Source organism: Astyanax mexicanus, chromosome 7 (genome assembly GCF_023375975.1).
Source record: "Astyanax mexicanus isolate ESR-SI-001 chromosome 7, AstMex3_surface, whole genome shotgun sequence".
Taxonomy (NCBI): domain Eukaryota; kingdom Metazoa; phylum Chordata; class Actinopteri; order Characiformes; family Acestrorhamphidae; genus Astyanax; species Astyanax mexicanus.
The window spans coordinates 15,355,012-15,373,590 of NC_064414.1; the positions used below are offsets into that span (position 1 = coordinate 15,355,012).

The 18,579-nt window shown below is 40.8% G+C and overlaps 1 protein-coding gene across 2 annotated transcripts; it reads right to left on the minus strand.

The window, feature by feature from the left end:
• Nucleotides 1–382: 382 nt before the first annotated feature.
• On the minus strand, nucleotides 383–18,233 carry gclc (glutamate-cysteine ligase, catalytic subunit). Of its 2 annotated transcripts, XM_049481096.1 has the most exons (16): nucleotides 17,676–18,232; nucleotides 16,588–16,700; nucleotides 15,881–16,063; nucleotides 14,946–15,059; nucleotides 14,493–14,551; nucleotides 13,958–14,094; nucleotides 13,777–13,851; nucleotides 6,036–6,152; nucleotides 5,789–5,927; nucleotides 5,585–5,697; nucleotides 5,154–5,246; nucleotides 2,244–2,348; nucleotides 2,054–2,135; nucleotides 1,766–1,878; nucleotides 1,334–1,454; nucleotides 383–1,234 (listed from the first exon to the last, which is right to left on the minus strand). In XM_049481096.1, the coding sequence occupies exons 1-16, from the start codon at nucleotides 17,823–17,825 to the stop codon at nucleotides 1,053–1,055; spliced, it is 1,896 nt and encodes a 631-aa protein (XP_049337053.1). In that variant the 5' UTR covers nucleotides 17,826–18,232; the 3' UTR covers nucleotides 383–1,052. The 2 variants fall into 2 exon arrangements, with proteins under 2 accessions (XP_049337053.1, XP_049337054.1); XM_049481097.1 differs by lacking the exons at nucleotides 5,585–5,697; nucleotides 5,789–5,927; nucleotides 6,036–6,152 and having other exon boundaries at nucleotides 17,676–18,233.
• Between the last annotated feature and the right edge of the window lie 346 nt (nucleotides 18,234–18,579).

The following is an 18,579-nucleotide window of genomic DNA, read 5'->3' on the forward strand; positions in this document are numbered from 1 at the left end:
ACTAATCTGGATATACGGCGATTTTTCTAAGAGAAAGGTAACGGAGAATGAACGAAGAATGTGAACTGTTTCTGATAGATGGTTAAAAAGACACGAATCAAAACACACAGATCAACCCACTGTGTGCTTAATAAAATTCAGCTTGTGTCTGGTCAGTTAGTTTAACTTTGGAATTAGATAGATAGGTAGTCAAGGTTTGAGAAAGAAAATATTTAAATGTAATGTTTAACTTCTCCTGATCAGCCAATAACTATTTCATTTTCAAATTGTGTTTATTAATTTAGGATTGCAGAACTTTTTGCCTTTTATCAAAGGCATATCTATGTGCCGCATAAGCAGATTTATTTTTTTCCCCATTGCTTAAAAAAAATGATGACAATGATTTCTTAAACTTGATACCAAGTGCACTATCACAATTAGCCTGCTTTAATGCACAATGAATTGTAACAAGTCACATGTTTCACACAGACCTGTTCAGCACCAAATCACTTGTCTTGTTGTCAGATGTCTGCGTTTTGTAAAAAATCCCGCTGTGCACACATCAACAATTCAGTTTTTGTACAACAAACCTTAAGCAAAAAATCTTAGCATGAAACAAAATATGTTAAAAGGTCACTCAAGACAATGCAGTTAAAGCCAATGAGGCAACAATTTTTTCCATGATAATGAAAAGAAAAAGTACACTTGTTGAAAGAACAGCATTTACAGCAGCAAATCAGAAAAACAAATCCTTCCTAAATGTACAAAGTTTAGTGTTTGCTACAATTTACACCTCACACCAACTAAGCACTGGCTCTAAAGCAATAAACAAGGGAAATATATACACAGCATGTATCAATTACATATTTGATCTTATTAAAATAAGTTTCAGATTCACAAAAATCTGATATATACAACCTCAGCCATACAACTGAACCCTTAAATCAATACATGCTTTTTAATATAATCTCTTATGGTTATTTTCATCTGGACCACGCTCTTCTTTTAATCAAACAATTTGGTCTTTAGTTTTCATGCATAATAGGTAACTTAAGAAAATTAACAAGAACCATCTATTTGCCTCTGTTGACTGGCTCTCCAATCAGTTCAGGGCACCCCTCCTGCCCCTTAGCAATTCGATCACATTTCCGAAACAGGTCATAGTTTATTTTATCAGTGATGATGCTGTCCTGCTTGTACTGCGGATGCTTGGCAACAAATTCCCTCATCCATTTGGCCATGGTCATCAATTCTCCTAAAGATAATTAATACACAGTGAGAAAGCTGTGAAGTGGTGAATCTCATTAACACACAGATATCTAATGTATTGCAGAGACTACCAAAATCTACATACCAGATGCTCGTTTCTTTATCAGTTTCAAATAGTTCAATATGGTGCACCGTGTGTCTACATCGACCTCCATGTTCTCCAGGTAGCAGTTCAGAATTGGAATGAGGCCCTGGAATACTCCCTCCTGAAAATATGACACAATCAGCAATAATATCTCGCACATAACTTGCATAGGCGTTTGCTTACTGCTCAATACAAGCAGGCAACACAATTACCAGTTTTAAGTATGCCTATGGTTATTATATTTAAATGTAACTGTAGACAGATTCATTGCATGTTTTTATTTACAAAAAGCATAACTAGTTTTGCAATGTGTGTAGTGCAACAAAAATCTTGAACAAAATAATGATTGACAAGGTGTTAATATTTCACTACATAACTCATTGCTCATCTGAATTGTTTACAACCTCCAAAATCTGTGTAAAGGATCCGTACCTTCCCATTGATGATGGTGTCAATGCTCATCAGTATATACTCTTCACTGTCCCCATCATTCTCCACTCCATTCTGGGCTGCTGTGGAAGCTGCTTCAAAGACTGGGTTGCAGCCTTGGAGGAAATGTGTGCCAAAAAAAAAAACATAAAAAAACCCAAACTGATCATGTTTTAACCAGGTGGCGATTTGGTTCACATTATTGCATCCAGGAAAGTCGATTCATTTAATGAAATAAATTGGATAAAGGATTACCCAATATGCAGGTAAGAGTTCTGAAGGTTCCTTTACCTTTAAAGATATCCTTTCGAAAATAAAACATTCCTTCTTGCACTGCGTTTCTCTTTTGGGCAACTTTCATGTTGTCATCAACCTAAAACAACAAAATTAATCATCCCAATGAAAATGTCTGTTTCTTGCACTTAGTATAGTTTCTCAAATGTAGCACAAATCTTTAAATAAAAATATATACAAAACAAACCTTCGACAAGGGAATGAGGAAGTCCAACTTGTAGGACAGTATTACACGAGTCAGAAGGACGATAAATACAACATATGCAGAGTTCTCAAAATCTGTTAGCTGCACCTGAGACAGAATGTATAAATGTACAGGCAGCAATGATAAGAATACAGTGGTGCATATAAAACAAGCAATAAATATTGTATAATATAGCCGCAAGCGGCAATCATCGGGTTCAAGCACCAACTTGCACAATGGTGCCTACTGGAGCATTGAATGGTGATGTGTAAGAAGGTCTAATATGATTGGAGATGCCCTGTCACATTTAGAAATTATCAAGTTTTTCACCTGTTATTAATGTTGAGCAGAGGCCTTTCAACCTGATCAGTGCTTAAATTCACATGTAAATCTAGTGAACTTTGTAGGATATTCATTAAGTGAGTTAGAACTAGTCAAAAGGTGTCTACATGTTATTGGTATTGATCAGGTGGCTTCAACCAGAATGTTCACAAAGTGGTATTCAGATTGACCTTTGAACCTTTGCAGAACAAGCTGAAATGTTTGACCAAACAAGTTTGAATTAACACAAAGGAGTGAATGTTCTGATATGACATGTAATTACGAAGTTATTATAAATCTAGTTCTGAATTAAATGGCGCTTCATCAAGCACCAACTAGCACAATGGTGCCTACTAGAGCATAGGATGGTGATGTGTAAGAAGGTCTAACACAATTGGAGACATTCTGTCACATTTAGAAATGATCAAAAGTCTTTCACCTGTTATTAATGTTGAGAAGAGGCACAAAGGAGTGAATGTTCTGATATGACATGTAATGTCAAGTTATTCTTAATCTAGTTCTGTATTAAATGGCGCTTCATCAGAGTGATATTGTACAGAGGTCTTTAACATTGTGAGATTACAGCAAATACTGCAGAGTTACAGCAATTTAGGTTAGAAATTCCAAGGACGCACAGATTGCTTGATGCCTGGAGAGTATTGTATGTGAAATTTTCACAAATGTTTTTAATGAACATTTACCTAGAGACTCTACAGTGTGCAGCAAGACTGAAATGGAGGTGATAGGCCAAATATCCAGAGAGTAGTTTCAATATAGCTATTTTCAAACAATTAGCAATTATGAATGAACAAAGCACTTTTTAAACATAGTTGTATTGAGAAATTTGTCAGAGCCACTGTACTAAATATGGCAAAAACAATTAGATGTCAAAATAGTACAGCATGATTGACATATACTCGTTTTTTTGGAACAGCGCCCCCCAGTGGGCGGATTGTTTCAGCACTTTGCAGGTCACTACAGTGTCTCCACCTGAACATAACTGCCAAATATCATCCAGATTGGGCAACATTCAGCCTGCCAAAATGTCTGCTGAATGCTGATTGGCTGATGGTGTTCAGCCATGTTGATTGATTAAGTTGCCCTTTGAACATCCTTTAGAGGCTGTATGATAGATTCTGCATGCAAAGTTTCAACTTGCTAGGTTGCACGGTTGCTGAGAAACAGTGCTCCAAATTTACCTCTTGAAGTGAATGGGGCATATATCCGGAAGGACTAATTTGCATATGGCGGCCATATTGTTTACATATTTCAACTTTTTCTTAATGAATATTGAAGCGCATGCTCTCACGAGTGTTTTGATACCAAACATGCCAGGATTGGTCAAAATTCCTAGGACTAGTTTGCAAAAGTAGGTTTTGCATATTATGCATACATCTACCTACCAAGTTTCATTTCTCTATGACTTACGGTTTAGGCTGCACAACTGTTTTTACAGGAGAAAAAGAATAATAATAATAAGAAGAAGAAGAAGAAAAATCTTAGCAAAAACAATAGGGTTCTACGCACCTTCGGTGCTTGAACCCTAATAATCTAAACATTTAAAGCTATACATTACTATACATTACACACTGCACACACACACACACACAAAAAAAGATTGACGATTGAAAAACACTGATATCTCAATTAAAAAAAATCAAAACAGAAAAGCAAAAAAAAATTCAATGTTCTTTACACTGCATCCCCCATCAGCACCTGCAGCAGTGACATCACACAAAATCCAACAGGGCAGCAGTGGTTATGCTTAAAGCAAATATGCATATAATATACATCATTAATTTTATGATAATTCACTTTTTAGACACTACTACTACTACTACTACTACTACTACTACTAATAATAATAATAATAATAATAATGTTTTATACATTATATTCATTACTTTCATTAAATTTCAGTATATTCTGCAGAAATCTGTTTTTTGCTAACAGTCTTAAGATGCTTACACACTGAACGCGGAAGGCCGAATGCTGGGGGTGCGTTGTGCCGCTGCTGATGCGGAGCGTTGTCTGCTGATAACAGGAGGGGTTTTCTACAACTAGTCACCTCTGCGACCGGTGTTTTGTAGTTTTGAGTCTCTACAGCCTCTGTAGATCTGTATCTGTCTCTTAGCCTCAGAATAAAGCACTGATTCTGAGCTTCCTCCTGTTATCTCTACATGAGTGTAGGGAAGTGCTGTACAGCTGAGAATGTTCAACAGTCGTTAATATTAGTACCTCGCCTGTGTTTATAGTTGTTTGGACTACAGTTTCTCTCTGGTCGTTTGAGTCACGTCATGCGTTTTCTGCTGCGATACTGCTTGCAGTGAGGTAAAAATTGAACCATGTTGAACTTTGACCGCAGTAAGCGGTAGTGCAGTAGAGGTGTGGTTATGGGCGGGGAAACGTGCCGCGTTCCGCTCTGCTCCGCGGCAGCGACGCACCGCTCTACTGCTCTAGAAACAATTAAATCCTAAGGGGGATAGTGTACCGCCTCTCACCTACCGCGTTTGGTGTGTAAGCACCTTTAAGGGCATGTGAACAGTTAATGTAACAGAAAATAGGTCTAAAGTCAGTTTCATTTATACTTACCTCCATCGGACGGAACTCCACTCTCCATCCTATGTCAGAGTTTGGAGGAGGTGGCTTAAACCGCATGGTCTGCCAATTGGTTGACTGAAGATTCTGTCAATAACAGGCAAACCAGATTTTTAATATAATCAAATCAAACGTAAGAGTGAACATTTTTTAATCTTTACATGGTTTAAAAAATTCAGTAATTAAAATAAAAATGTCTATTATACACCGCCTGGCCAAAAAAGGTAGCACACATATCTGGTTGGAGCGCACATTCCCACATCATTTCCACAACTGCAGCAACCCCAAATCATAGCACTGCCCCCACAGGCTTGTACGGTTGGCACTGGGCATGATGGGTAATCACTTCACTAGAGTAACAGAGTAAATCCAGATGGTGACTGTTTTTGGCCATTACATATTACACACTTTCAAACTTCAAGTACCTCAAAGTGGTCAGACTCATTCTCATCATCCAAATGAATCTTCTCTTCAAAGAGTGATAGTGGGTCACGAATAAACAGGTGTGCAATGTGTTGTGCAAGCAACTTGTCAATCCCTGCAGCAATGAGATTCACAATTTAACTTTAGATTAAACTATCATGACAAATAAGCTTATTTGATTTAGATTTTTCCGTTCACGCATTTACCTGCATCAAGGAGCTGCTTGTAGATCTCCTCATCTATCGTAAGCTCTATATCGTTGTACTTCTCACCACAACAAGAGAGGTAGCTATCAATTGAATCATATCTTGACTTGTGGATCCTGAATTTATTGTTTTTTAGAGTCTGAAAAGCAAACAAAGATAACAGCCACAAGAAATATTTATTGATGAATTCTCATTAGAGAGCATGCTTGCACTGCATTATTTGTACAGAGAAGAATGCAAACTTCACCTCTAGTCCCCTCTCTTCCCGAGTCCTGTCATCCACAGAGGCAGAGATCACACCCCAGCGACAGTCAATATCTGACACATAGCCACGATAAAATGGTGATGCAGCGCTGAGCGCCATCTGCAAATATTATGTCTTAAAAATTACTTTTCGCAATCTTCTTGCATTTCATGGAAATGACATTTAAAAATTTGGAACATAAATTAAAACAAACAAAAAAGTTGTCTTATATTCTGCATCAGTGGCTTCCATAACAGTATATATATAGCTCTGGAAAAAATTAAAAGACCAGTAGATAAATGTTTGAGTAAAATGAACATTGAAGTTTTATTCTATAAACTACTAATGACATTCTCACAAATTTCAAATAAAATGATTGTAATTTAGATTTTAATTTGCAGAAAATGAGAAACAGTCTAAATAACAGAAAGATTCTGTGCTTTCAAACCTCAAATAATGCAAAGAAAACAAGTTCATATTCATTTAGAAACAACAATAATACTAACGTTTTATCTAAGGAAGAGTTCCGAATTAATCATTGGTTGGGTTATCATTTGATAACCCAAATTTTTAATCACAGTTTTTATGTGTCTCGGCATGCTTTCCACCAGCCTTTCACAATGCTTTTGGGTGACCCTATGCCACTTCTGGCACAAAATTTTAAGCAGTTTAGCTTTGTTTGATGGCTTGTGACCATCTATCTTCATTTTTAATTTGGTTTTGGGCTGGAGATTGTGCTGGCCATGACACCATCTTGATCTGGTGGTCCTTCATCCACACGTTAATTGATCTAGCTGTGTGGAATTGAGCATTGTCCTGCTAGAAAAAACAGTCCTCAGGGTTGGGAAACGTTGCCAGAGCCAAAGGAAGGAAGTTTTCTTCGAGGATAACCTTGTATGCGGCTTGATTTATGCGTCATTTGCAAAGACCAAACTGTCCAATTCTAGCCTCGCTGAAGCCTCCCCAGATCATCACCGATCCTCCACCAAATTTCACCAGTGGGTGCAAGACAGTTAGGCTTGTACACCTCTGCAGCTCTTCACCTAAACATTATATGGCCAGGTGTTGAGCAAAGCTGAAAATAGGACTCAATATTCAGACCTGAACGTCACTGAAAAGCCTCTTATTTGTTTGTTTATTGTGTAATGTAATAGTTGTAGTTTTTTTTTTAACTCATTTTGTTGTATTAATCTTATTTTATTTTTATCTTGATTTTGTATCAATTAAAATTATTTTTTATTGTACTCTAATTCTATTTTTATTGTTTATCTATTTTTATATTTTATTTACTGTTATTTTAAAGTAATTAATTTAGCTAATATTTTCTCTGTCATGTCAATCCCTGTTTCTGTAAATGCTCGGCTACACTGAAAATAAGGGTTGCACTCAATGTACATACGAGTCAAAATAAAGGTTAGTTTATTGATTAACACATAGATTTTCCAACCAGGAGAAACAACACCCTGGACCTGGTCTTCACAACATACAGAGGAGCCTACAAAGCCTCCCCTCTCCCCCACCTCTGATTACCTCACCATTATGCTAATGTTTGCCAGTTTACAGACCACTGGTCTGTTTATTGTTGCTGGTGATTTTAATCACAGTAACCTGAAAGCTTTGTTGCCCAGCTTTCTCCAGCATGTGGATTTTCCAATGCATGGAGCTAACGTTCTGGATATTGTTTACGCAAACATTCCCGGTGCGTACAGAGCAGAGCCCCACCCCCACTATGGCTACTCGGACTACATCTCTGTGATGCTGATCCCAGCATACAAACAGCTTATCAGATGTGCCAAACCAGAAAATAAGCAAGTGACAATCTGCCCTCCAGGAGCCATTTCTGCTCTTCAGAACTGTTTTGAGCACACTGACTGGGACCTCTGATGACTCCATCAACCTGGAGGAGTACACAGATTCAGTGACTGGCTACATCAGCAAGTGCATTGATGATGTTACTGTCTCCAAAACCATCACAACCCGCCCCAACCAGAAGCCGTGGATGACTGCAGAGGTGTGTGTGCTGCTGAGAACCTGAGACGTCAGGGGACAAGGCTGGCCTCAGAACAGCTAGAGTCAAGCTCTCCTGAAGCATTAAAGAGGTAAAGCGTACCTATGCAAAGAAAATCCACTTTCAGGACACTGCTGACACTCGGCACATGTGGCAGGGCATCCAGACCATCACTAACTACAAGACACCTCCACCTGCTTGCAACAATGATGCCTCCTTTCCACATGCACTGAACACCTTCTACACAAGGTTTGAAACACAGAACTAGGCGACAGCAAGGAAGACCACACCTCCTCCAAACGACCAGGTATTGTGCCTGTCCTCAGCTGATGTGCGGAGAACTCTACTCAACCCACAGAAAGCTCCAGGACCAGGCAGAGTGCTCAAAGGATGTGCAGACCAACTCATGGATGTTCTCACAGACATTTTCAACATTTCTCTGAGCACTGCGGTCGTGCCAACGTGCTTCAAGACGACCACCATTGTCCCTGTGCCAAAGAAGTCTCAAGTGTCCTGCCTTAATGACTCATGAAGTGCTTTGAGAAGCTGGTCATGAGGCACATTAAAAAACAGCTATTTGGATTGGATTGGAAAAGGATTGGAAACAACACCTCCAGCGCCACCATACTGAGCACTGGCGCCCCAGGGCTGTGTGCTCAGTCCACTGCTGTTCACTTTGCTGACTCATGACAGTACTGCAAAGTACAGCTGTTGATACAACTGTAGTTGGCCTCATCAGCAAGAACGACGAGACCAAAGAGATGGTTGTTGAGCTCCAGGTGTCCACCACCCGCTGAACATCAACAGCTCTGCAGTGGAAATTGTGAAGAATTGTTAAGTTCCTCTGTGTTCACATTGCAGAGAACCTCACCTGGTCCTTCAACACCAGCTCCATAACAAAGAAAGCCCAGCAGCGCCTCTACTTCCTGTGGAGACTGAGCACATCTCCCACCTTCAATCCTCACCATGTTCTACAGAGGGACTGTGGAAATCATCTTGATGCACACTGCATCCACAAAGCCACCAGCATTGTGGACGACCCCACCCATCCTTCACACGGACTCTTTGCGCTGCTGCCGTCTGGCAGAAGATACAGGAGCATCCGAGCCTCCACTACTAGACTCTGCAACAGCTTCATCCACCAGGCAGTCAAACTCCTTAACACACAGAGACTGGACCCCCCCCCCCACACACACAAAGACTGAACTTTACCCACACACACCAACTCAGCACACTATGTTCTACATGTTCCAGTATGTTACACATCTCTGCACCTTATGCACCTCCTCATTATGCATATTAATATACAGTATCGGTCCTGTCTTTTAAATTGTCTCGTCTTTTGTATTTATTGTTATTTAGTATTATAGTTTTATGTTGCACTCTTGCACTTAATGTTGTCTATTGCTAGCTGTCCCATGTTGCACCATGGTTCCGGAGGGATGTAATTTCACTACACTGCGTACCTGTACTCAGATGTAATGACAATTAAAGCCTCTTGACTCTCTTGACTGGTTAAAGTCACCAAACCAGTTCTTAAGGAGGTATGAGTGAGGCCAGAGGGTTCCTCAGAGGCACTTCAGGACTGTTTCAGCACAACAGACTGAAATATGTTCAGAGAGGCTGCCACTCACAACAACTCCACAGACATTTAGGAGTACAAAGAAACTGTCTCTGCCTACATCACCAAGTGATAACTGACCTCAAGACCATTACCTTTTGGGCTAATCAGAAGCAGAGGTTTATACGGACATCTAGAACACCTCTCTGAGTCTGGCTGTGGTTCCCATATGCTTCAAAGTCACCACAGTCATCCCTGTCCTAAAGAACGCATTGCCATCCTGTCTCGACGACTATCGTCCGGTTGCACTCACCCCCATCCTCATGAAGTGCTTCGAAAGACTAGTCATGCACCACATTAAGTTTTCGCCCTCCTGGGTGTGCACGTCACAGAGGACCTCTCCTGGAGCAACAACTCAGCATCATTGGCCAGGAAGGCAAATCAGCGTTTCTACTTCCTCCGCAAGTAGCGCATCATGAGCACCTTTTACAGAGGGGCCATCGAAAGCATCCTGACCAGCTGTTTCACCATGTGGTATGGGGCCTGCACAGCATCCTGCCGCAGGACCCTCCAGCGCATCGTGAGAGCAGCTGAGAAGATTGTTGGCACCTCTCTCCCCTCCCGTCAGGACTTATACAGCTCCCGCCTCACACAGAAAGCCCTCCGCCTGGCAGGAGATCCCTCCCACACACACACATCACAGCTTCTTCAGCCTGCTGCCATCAGGGAGAAGACTGCAGAGTTTCTGGGCTAGGACAAGCAGACTGCGAGACAGCTCCATCCATCAGGCTGTGAGGATGCTAAACTCTCTTCCTGCTCTAACCACCATCCCAATCCTGCCCCCAGCACACACTCAGTCAGCATCCTGACCCCCAACCCCCCCACCATCACAGTACTGAAACTCTGTACTAGAACACAGACAGTACTGGAACTTTTCAAAACAGACATGCACTACACATCCCATACCTGCACTACTTCTTATACTACTGGTACACACTTTAATCCCTCACAAAACTGTGAACTTTAAGAACTTGATTCACTTTATCCGCTCCGCTTGACAGTAGGTGAGCTCCGCGGTACAGTTAAAAAGCTCTGCGCTACAGTAAGTGAGCACCGCAGTACAGTTAAAGAGCTCCGCGTGACCGTGCTCTTGTCCCAAAGATTCACAGCCCTAGTAAATACTGTGCCTAAACTGTACGCGTGACTGTTTCATAGGCAGTTGTACTAATCCCTTAGCTCTGTACTGTATTTTAAAAAAAAATCTGTCTTCAAGCATAGTCTTAATATGACTGGTTATTGTTATGCATAGTTAAATTACTAGAAATTTAGGAGAAAAAAAAAACTCAAACCATAGTCTTAATACGACTGGTTGTGGTTTGCACTTATTGTTTGCACTATAAAAGACCTAGAAATCATCAGATATTAAGAAAACATGTTGAGTGAAAGCACTGGCAGCTTTTGTCAGCAGGGCTTCAGCCCGTAAGTTCCTACTTTAAGTTTTGTGTCAGTTTTGTCCTCTGTCTCTGCCTGCTGCTCGTTCCCCAAGACTAACCCCAACCCCAAAGTTGCAAGCACCACACACTACACTACAGCGATCGATGCTGCAGCAATGGAGCTAGCAAAGCTAGTTCAGAAAAAATCAGCTGCTACACAGCTTAAAAAGCCTCAGCATGTCTCAAATAAGCTTAGTGACCAAAGCAGGAATATAACGAGTAAATATTGGCAGTTGGAGACTCAGAGCTCAAAAAGACTACAAGATCGACCCAGAGCTGCTACTTTTCTCCTGATCAGGTAAGCTAACTGGCTAGCTTATTTAGTCAGGTCATTTCTCACCACCACTATATGTGCTTACTAGGGACTGGTGTTTAAATTCATTTAAAAATTGAGTGTTTACATTCATATCAGTGGTCTGAGTGCAGCTGGGAAAAAGGCAGAGGGTATCTGAGAGTAGGGTTGCAACGGTATGAGATTTTCACGGTATGATAACCGTCTCAGAAAATACCGCGGTATCACGGTTATCACGGTATCACAGTTTGTTACATATATTATTAAACTGACCCTTAAAGAAATTACAACAAAGGTTTTTTGTTCAATTAACTATTTATTGTAGAAACCTGCAACAACTATATAGATAATGTCTCCTTAAAAAAAAATAAACTGTACACCATTAGGTGAAGGAAACCAGGTTTTTCCACTACTCTTAAGGTCATTAAGGGTGTATATAATTATATATATATATATATACACACACACACACACACACACACGTGTCACACATTACATGTCCTCTAAGAAGTAAAGATCCTGTATTTAAAATATTCAGTACAATTATTTAAGTTTAAATTATTTAATATCTGATAAACTGAGCCTGGGTCAGTGTCTGATCAACAACTGTTGTAAACGTCCGTTTTACTGCCAAGTTGGTATATAACCAGATAGAGGGGATTTATTTCTTATTTATGAGTCTGGTTTTAACACATGAAAAACAGGCACGTCAGAATTTGAAAATTAACGCATGTAAATGAATGGCGTCTTTCACATCCAGTTCGGCGAGCACCTTTACACGGACACGTGAATCCGTCGTAGCACGCACTTCACGCCTGTACCTGCGTGCCCAAATTTCGGATAACTCAGCGCTTTTGCGGGCGCTTACCGCATGGGTTGTGCACGACTACAAAGAGATTTTATTTATGTTCAGATTAAAATTATAAACTAAACACATACTTTGCGCTGCACGGCGGGGTGGTGTTCTTGGAGATGGGAGAACAGGTTTGACGTATGTCCACCTTTAGCTGTGACTTTACGGCCACATTGATTATAAATCGGATAACCATCCTCGGGTGCGTTCGGCGGGTCTCTGAAATAGTCCCACACTGCTGATTTTAGTTTAGCCTTTTTTTAGGCGGACGGAGATTTGTTTATTCTGATGCACTTTCTGCTGTTCTCACCGCTGTGTGCTGAGCAGCTGAAGCGGAGCAGAGTTGCGCATGCGCGGGTGAGTTTCTCCGCTGGCTTGCGTTTTACCGGTAATAAGCAAACACACACGGTATGATAACCGTGCATTTTAATACCATGGTATACCGTGAAACCGGTTACCGCTGCAACCCTATCTGAGAGATAGACAAAGTAGCAAAGTTAGCTACAGTGATCTGAATGTGTTGGATAATGCAGTCATGCTACACATTCTAACCTTAACTAAACTCAATAACAACAGAGGAACAGCCGTGTCACATCTGATTAATCCCTCGGCAGTAATGAGTATACCAAAATATACGCCAGAAACCGATAGTTAGTCTCTATACTGACTCAGTTTAGCTCTCATTGTGTTTATATATAGGAGTAATTTGTTACGTCCAAAACGATTAATGGTAAACGTTACTTATGGCCATCCCTGGCAACTATCTAGCTACTTATCAGTCAATATAACGCTCTATACAGGTTTTAGAAGAGTCTCTTTCCATTTTCTTTCTCTCCTAACAGTCTAAACTGGCTTTGCTAAGCTAAGCAGTAATTTACTAGGAACTGTAAAGTCTCTACTCCACTCCAGCTCTGGGGTGTGTATTTTTGGAGCAGTGGGACTTTTCAGGCTTGGCTTAGGCTAACGCAGCTAGCAGTGCATGAGGCTAGTTTAGCTAGCTAGAGCAGATAGAGCTTACATGAGCTGGTTTATAATGTGACTTTCCTTGCCATGGTAGAAGTTACTGAACGCGTCTTTCACTGGATTGTGTAGTTACAGCCTGGCTCAACTTGGCAACCTGAGGTAGCGCTGTGTCTGGGGAGGGGTGGGCAGACCAAACTACTCTCTGTGATGTTTTGAAATTGGCTCCAGATATTTCACATGCTCTATCTTTTTTCCTACAGAATGTACCTTAAAGAATTACAGTTTAGTTACTTAGCTTAGCTTTACTGCTGAATTAGAATGAAAACATGGTGACACCCCTGTTCCTAACAAGTGCTTCTTAAAATGCGTCTAATTATCCGGTGCACCTTATAGTGTGAAAAATACAGTAATAAAGAACTAAAGAAAAACATTAAATGAGTAGGTTTGTCCAAGCGTTCAATACATACATACATACATACATACATTTATATAGAACAATAGGCCAGATACCACCTTGTTTGAACTGTATTATTAAATAACAATTATTATTTTTAAAGTATTACTTAAATCTTACCACAATAGGGCAGAACGTAGCTAACTGGTCATAGAGATATCGTGCCTCACTGATGCTGCAAGCCTGGAATGTGACCTATAGTAACAGCAGAGCAGGTTGTATTCATTCACACAGCAAAATGAGGCACAAGAAACATTAACAAGAATACAAAAAGGATTAAGGATTTTGTAGACTGCTCTACCTGCAGACAGCAGTTGCCCATTCCAAAGCCCATGGCATCCATGTAGATGTGGTCGGGGAGGACTGCACGTGCTGCCTCCCCATCATCTTCAGGAAATGTCTCCACAAAGGGAGAGGGGGTGTTCTTGTCTTTAAAAACTATGAAGGTAACAATTCTGAATGATAACAGTTTCAATTTTCAAAAAAACAGCACTGCTATAAAGGACTAAAATGTTTTTTTCCAGCACAGTTATGTAATAATTTATGCTTTACACAAACAGAATTCCAAATGCAGTCATGTTATGTAGTTTCTATCATACATGGAGGAGGTATTGATATCATGCAGCAAAGAGCAAGTTGAGCTGCCTTAAGTTGTCATCAGATTCTCAAATGTACATTTGCATTACATTTGTATCAGCTTTGAATGAAAGAGCTAAAAAAAGAACTAGACTCTGCCTTCACAATAATTTTAAATTAGTTGATACTTATTACTAATTCAAAACACCATACTTTAACAAAAGCACGTGAAATGATGTTTAAAGGGAGTGGTTACTCACTTGGTACATTGATCACCACCTTTTCTCCCCTTCTGTGACGAATATTTCTTGTCAAAGTACTGAAAGAGAGTGGGTATGGGGTTAACTGAATACACGCTGCTGCTCTATTGCCAACATATGACCTCTTCTTAGGACATGATAAAATGTTAAGCTATGTTTAAAAAAAAATAAAAAATGCACCAAGTGACACTTGATGAAAATGCACAGGGCTGTAGAGATGGGTCCATACACATCCTTCAGAGCTTTGTGCAGTAAACTCTGTGGGGTGTAACAGGACTTAATCCCGTTCCATTTAAAATGCCTCACAGAGCTTGCCCTTATACAAACAACTTCACAGCCACTCCCTTCCTATGAACTACACCGTAAAACTGCTAGTGACAGTAAACCTACAGGCAACTAATTTGAATTCACAGCACACACTGAGGGTGTGCTTCCTTGTTTCAGAGTATGTACCTGAAACGGGGGTGCCTGTTGATGGCCTCATCAGGAAAGAAAAGGGACTTGGACACTCCTTTTTCAATAGGAGTAGGTTTACATTCCGGCTTTGTAAAACCTGGGCAACCCAACCTGAAACACACAAAAAAAATGGTCAAATGCAAAAGCTAAATCGGTCACATTCTACATATATACTTGTGGCAACATCTGATGTAAAACAATACAAATAAAAAATCAATCATGGTAAAAAATACAATAAAATGCATGAATATTATAGAAATATTTTTAACAACAGCTGGATTACATGCATTTCCACAATTAATTTTGCAATCTGTTCCCCTAATCTCCCTATTCGTTTGTGCTCGACAGTTGACTTATCGTGACTTAATTTCAGACATCAGCACCGTAAAACTACATGAAGGTACTTTGTTTATAAACATAATATAATCTATCTGTATTTATAATAATCTATCTTTATATATAATACAATCTATCTGTACACTTTTAAAGTTCTCAGTGTCTCATTTGTCAGGGCCTTGGAATTCTACCAATGAAGTGTGAAGGTACTGTGAGCTTGTTATTGGTGTAAAATAGTGATTTTCTTTGCATGGGCAATGCTATGCCCCCCATCACTAGCATTGTAAGCCTGTTGGGAGCATCGGCTAACAGCGCTGTATTTTGGAATGCTGTGGGTGAACGGAGGTTCAACAAAAGGTTGCACTCATCATGTTACACTACAGCCGAAGTCCATTTCACATGGATTTCTCCTTTACAGATCTATACAGAACAATCATAAAACCAAAATCTTAAAACCAATCATTTAAAAGGAACTGAATGACATACTGCTAGTGATGGCATATGAGATGCTAAGATCATATTAATGTGTCTGATATAGTTGTGCAGTTTGCCAAGTAAAATAGGTTTAGTTATTGCAAAACACATGACCATAATACCTAGGAAATGATGTAATGGTGCAGAGAGTTTCATTCTCTGTCAGAACTGTGGAGGCCTCCCTCCTCCGCTTTCCCATGTTGTCCTCTACTGTGTTGAACTCCGACATTGTGCCCCCGTAGGGCTGGCCCGGGGTGCCCTCAATCATGTAGCTGCCATATTCCGGTCTCCACAGGGTCGGGTGACTACATAACCAGAAAAAGACTAAGCTTTTTAGCCAACTCTAAGCAAAAAAGAAGTAAAATTAATTTTGGTAAGAAATTCATTGTATTCCTATCATTGCTTCATCAGAAACATACAACTGTTTAGTAAATGGCTGAAGAAAACTGAATAAACATGTATTTATTGCAAAGTAAGGTGGGGTCTCAATATGTTGGGGATCACTCTGCTGTGTGTTTTATGTGGTGGTAGTGCATTTGTTGCATGCTCTTCAGCATGTGCATTAGAGAGGCAGTAAAAAGGAATGCTACAGCTTTCCCATTCCCCAAATGCACATTACTGGTAGGAACAGTTACATCATCTCACACTCTGTAAACATGGTCACTTGTAAAGGGCTACATAAATAAACTTAAAATAAGAGCTCAGGAGGGAACTCCACAAGTCAAGAGGCAACATTTTTCATCAAGTCAGATAACAAGCTCAATTTCCCAATAGGCTTTGGTAAATGTAAACACAACAACACCCATGCAATTGGGGTGCAGAGACTCACTTTGGGTTGATCTTTTCGCCTTTTTCCTGAAGTGTCTCCAAAACATCTTTTCCATTCAGAACCAGACGCACCTTTTCATTCTTGTCGTCCAACTCTACCAGCATGTACTCCACCTGCACAGTAATATTCACTGCAATTAATACAAAAGTGAACGCATTAGCTTAACATTACACCAAAAATACCAATATAATACTGTAATAATCCATATCTTACAGGAGTTAATGTTGTATGACTCATACTTAAATTGAGTTTAATAATAAGTAGCTAGGTGATTTATTTGGTGTGAAATTCTTCAAATGTTTTTGGTGCTTTATAATGCTTTGCCAGCATGTGTGAAACTTTCATCCTCTGCCAAATAACCTTTCCCTTCACACCGCCATTCTGAGGCCAATCGTAGTTCTTTCCACAGTAAAACGTGACACGACAAGAGGCTCTTTTACTCGCCAGTGCTGCCTTTGATCCCAACACCACCGAGGCCGCTGTCTGACCGGGGGATTACTCCAAAACCAACAGCATTCCGGCCCGCTGGAAACCGGCCAGAGCTGTTACGAGGCTTAAGTTGTATGGCTAAGTGTAGACAAAGCAGACCCGCCATTTCAACCCTAAACTAAACTAAACGCGTTAAATTACAGCTCTCCTGTACTTTAAAGTGTTCCCTATCTATACACAAACTTAACTAAAAATCTGCTATAAGGAAAAAATATAACTTTGAAAGTGCGACAAAACGAACGAGTAAAGACTCGAAAGAATTAACCTAAAATTCAAGTTGAAAATGTAAACACTAATAGCTATTATTATTATTATTATTATTATTATTATTATTATTATTAATAACGTAGGCTGGGCCAGCACCTGCTCGCGCCACACCATTGACTGAAACATTAGTTAGCAGCATGCTAACGATGCGTCTCCTGTGTGTTGTGAGTCAGAGCAGGACTCGGTCTCAGACTCGCACTGACAGTCTAATCCACAGAATCATTAACCAGCTGGCGTTATTCATTTAAACAAGGAGTAGAGACTAACAGCACAACGTGAAGAGTGCATTGGCCATTTTCACACAGAGACACAGCGCTGCGCTGAACTCTTACCTCGTCGCCCCATTTCAGCACATCCTTCTGTCGGTCCTTCACTTTGTTGTAGATGTTGACGAACTGCAGGATGCCGTGTTTTCGGACGTGGTCGGCATACTTCTTGGTCTCTGCCCAGTTCAGTGGCGACCCTTGAGACAGTAAACCCATCGCACAGATTTACGAACCGGTACCGCTCTACACTCGGCGATCTGCGTAGGGTGTCCTCGCTAAGCTAACTTCGGTGAGCCACCGGCCGCGGAATCCTGTTTCGAATTCGCAGAGACCCAGTAGAGCCCAGAGTGAAGCAGAAGGAGGAGGAGCAGCGCTCTTTCTCTAACTCACGCGCTACTCGCTAACTCTGCCAGCGTTCGCTCACCTAGCGAGTAAAGCCGAGGCCTGAATCCGGGATATCCGTGCCCCGCTGAGCGGAATAACGACCGGGGGACTAAAGTTCGCGGTGAGGATGAGATGAGGCTAAAGGCAGGCGGAGCTGAACCGGAGACCGGCGCTGAGACACGGTAATCACCCTGTCGGAGCGCGCACTGGAGCCGAGTGCAGCACGGCGCCCCGCCCCCTTTTCCTCTAGCAGACGTTACTGATGCACACGTGACCCGGTCAGGCGGAGGCGCGTCATCTTATGACTCAGCAAGTGCGCGCGCTACCGACGCCTCGCGGTGTACTTCGGGTTGGCAAGCAAGGCGCGGCCGTTTCCGCGGTAACCGAGCGCGAGCGGATTGTAATCATGACACTGCAAAATCCAAATACACCCTGTAAACTGTATTATTATTATTAATACTATTATTATTAGCTTTATTTTATGTGTCTTAATTTCAGGGTTAAACTCTCTTCCTGCTTCCTTGCTAAACCGGGCCCAAGCGTCGCTGCCTCTATCTAAATATCCCAAATGCAGAAGTCTGATTAG

Coding starts and splice junctions, on each gene's coding strand:
- gclc (XM_049481096.1), bottom strand. CDS start 17,825: ATGGGTTTACTGTCTCAAGGGTCGCCACTGAACTGGGCAGAGACCAAG. Junction 14,552..14,945: donor AACAGGCACCCCCGTTTCAG/GTACATACTCTG, acceptor ACTCTCTTTCAG/TACTTTGACAAGAAATATTC. Junction 2,136..2,243: donor TCCTCATTCCCTTGTCGAAG/GTTTGTTTTGTA, acceptor TTGTTGTTTTAG/GTTGATGACAACATGAAAGT.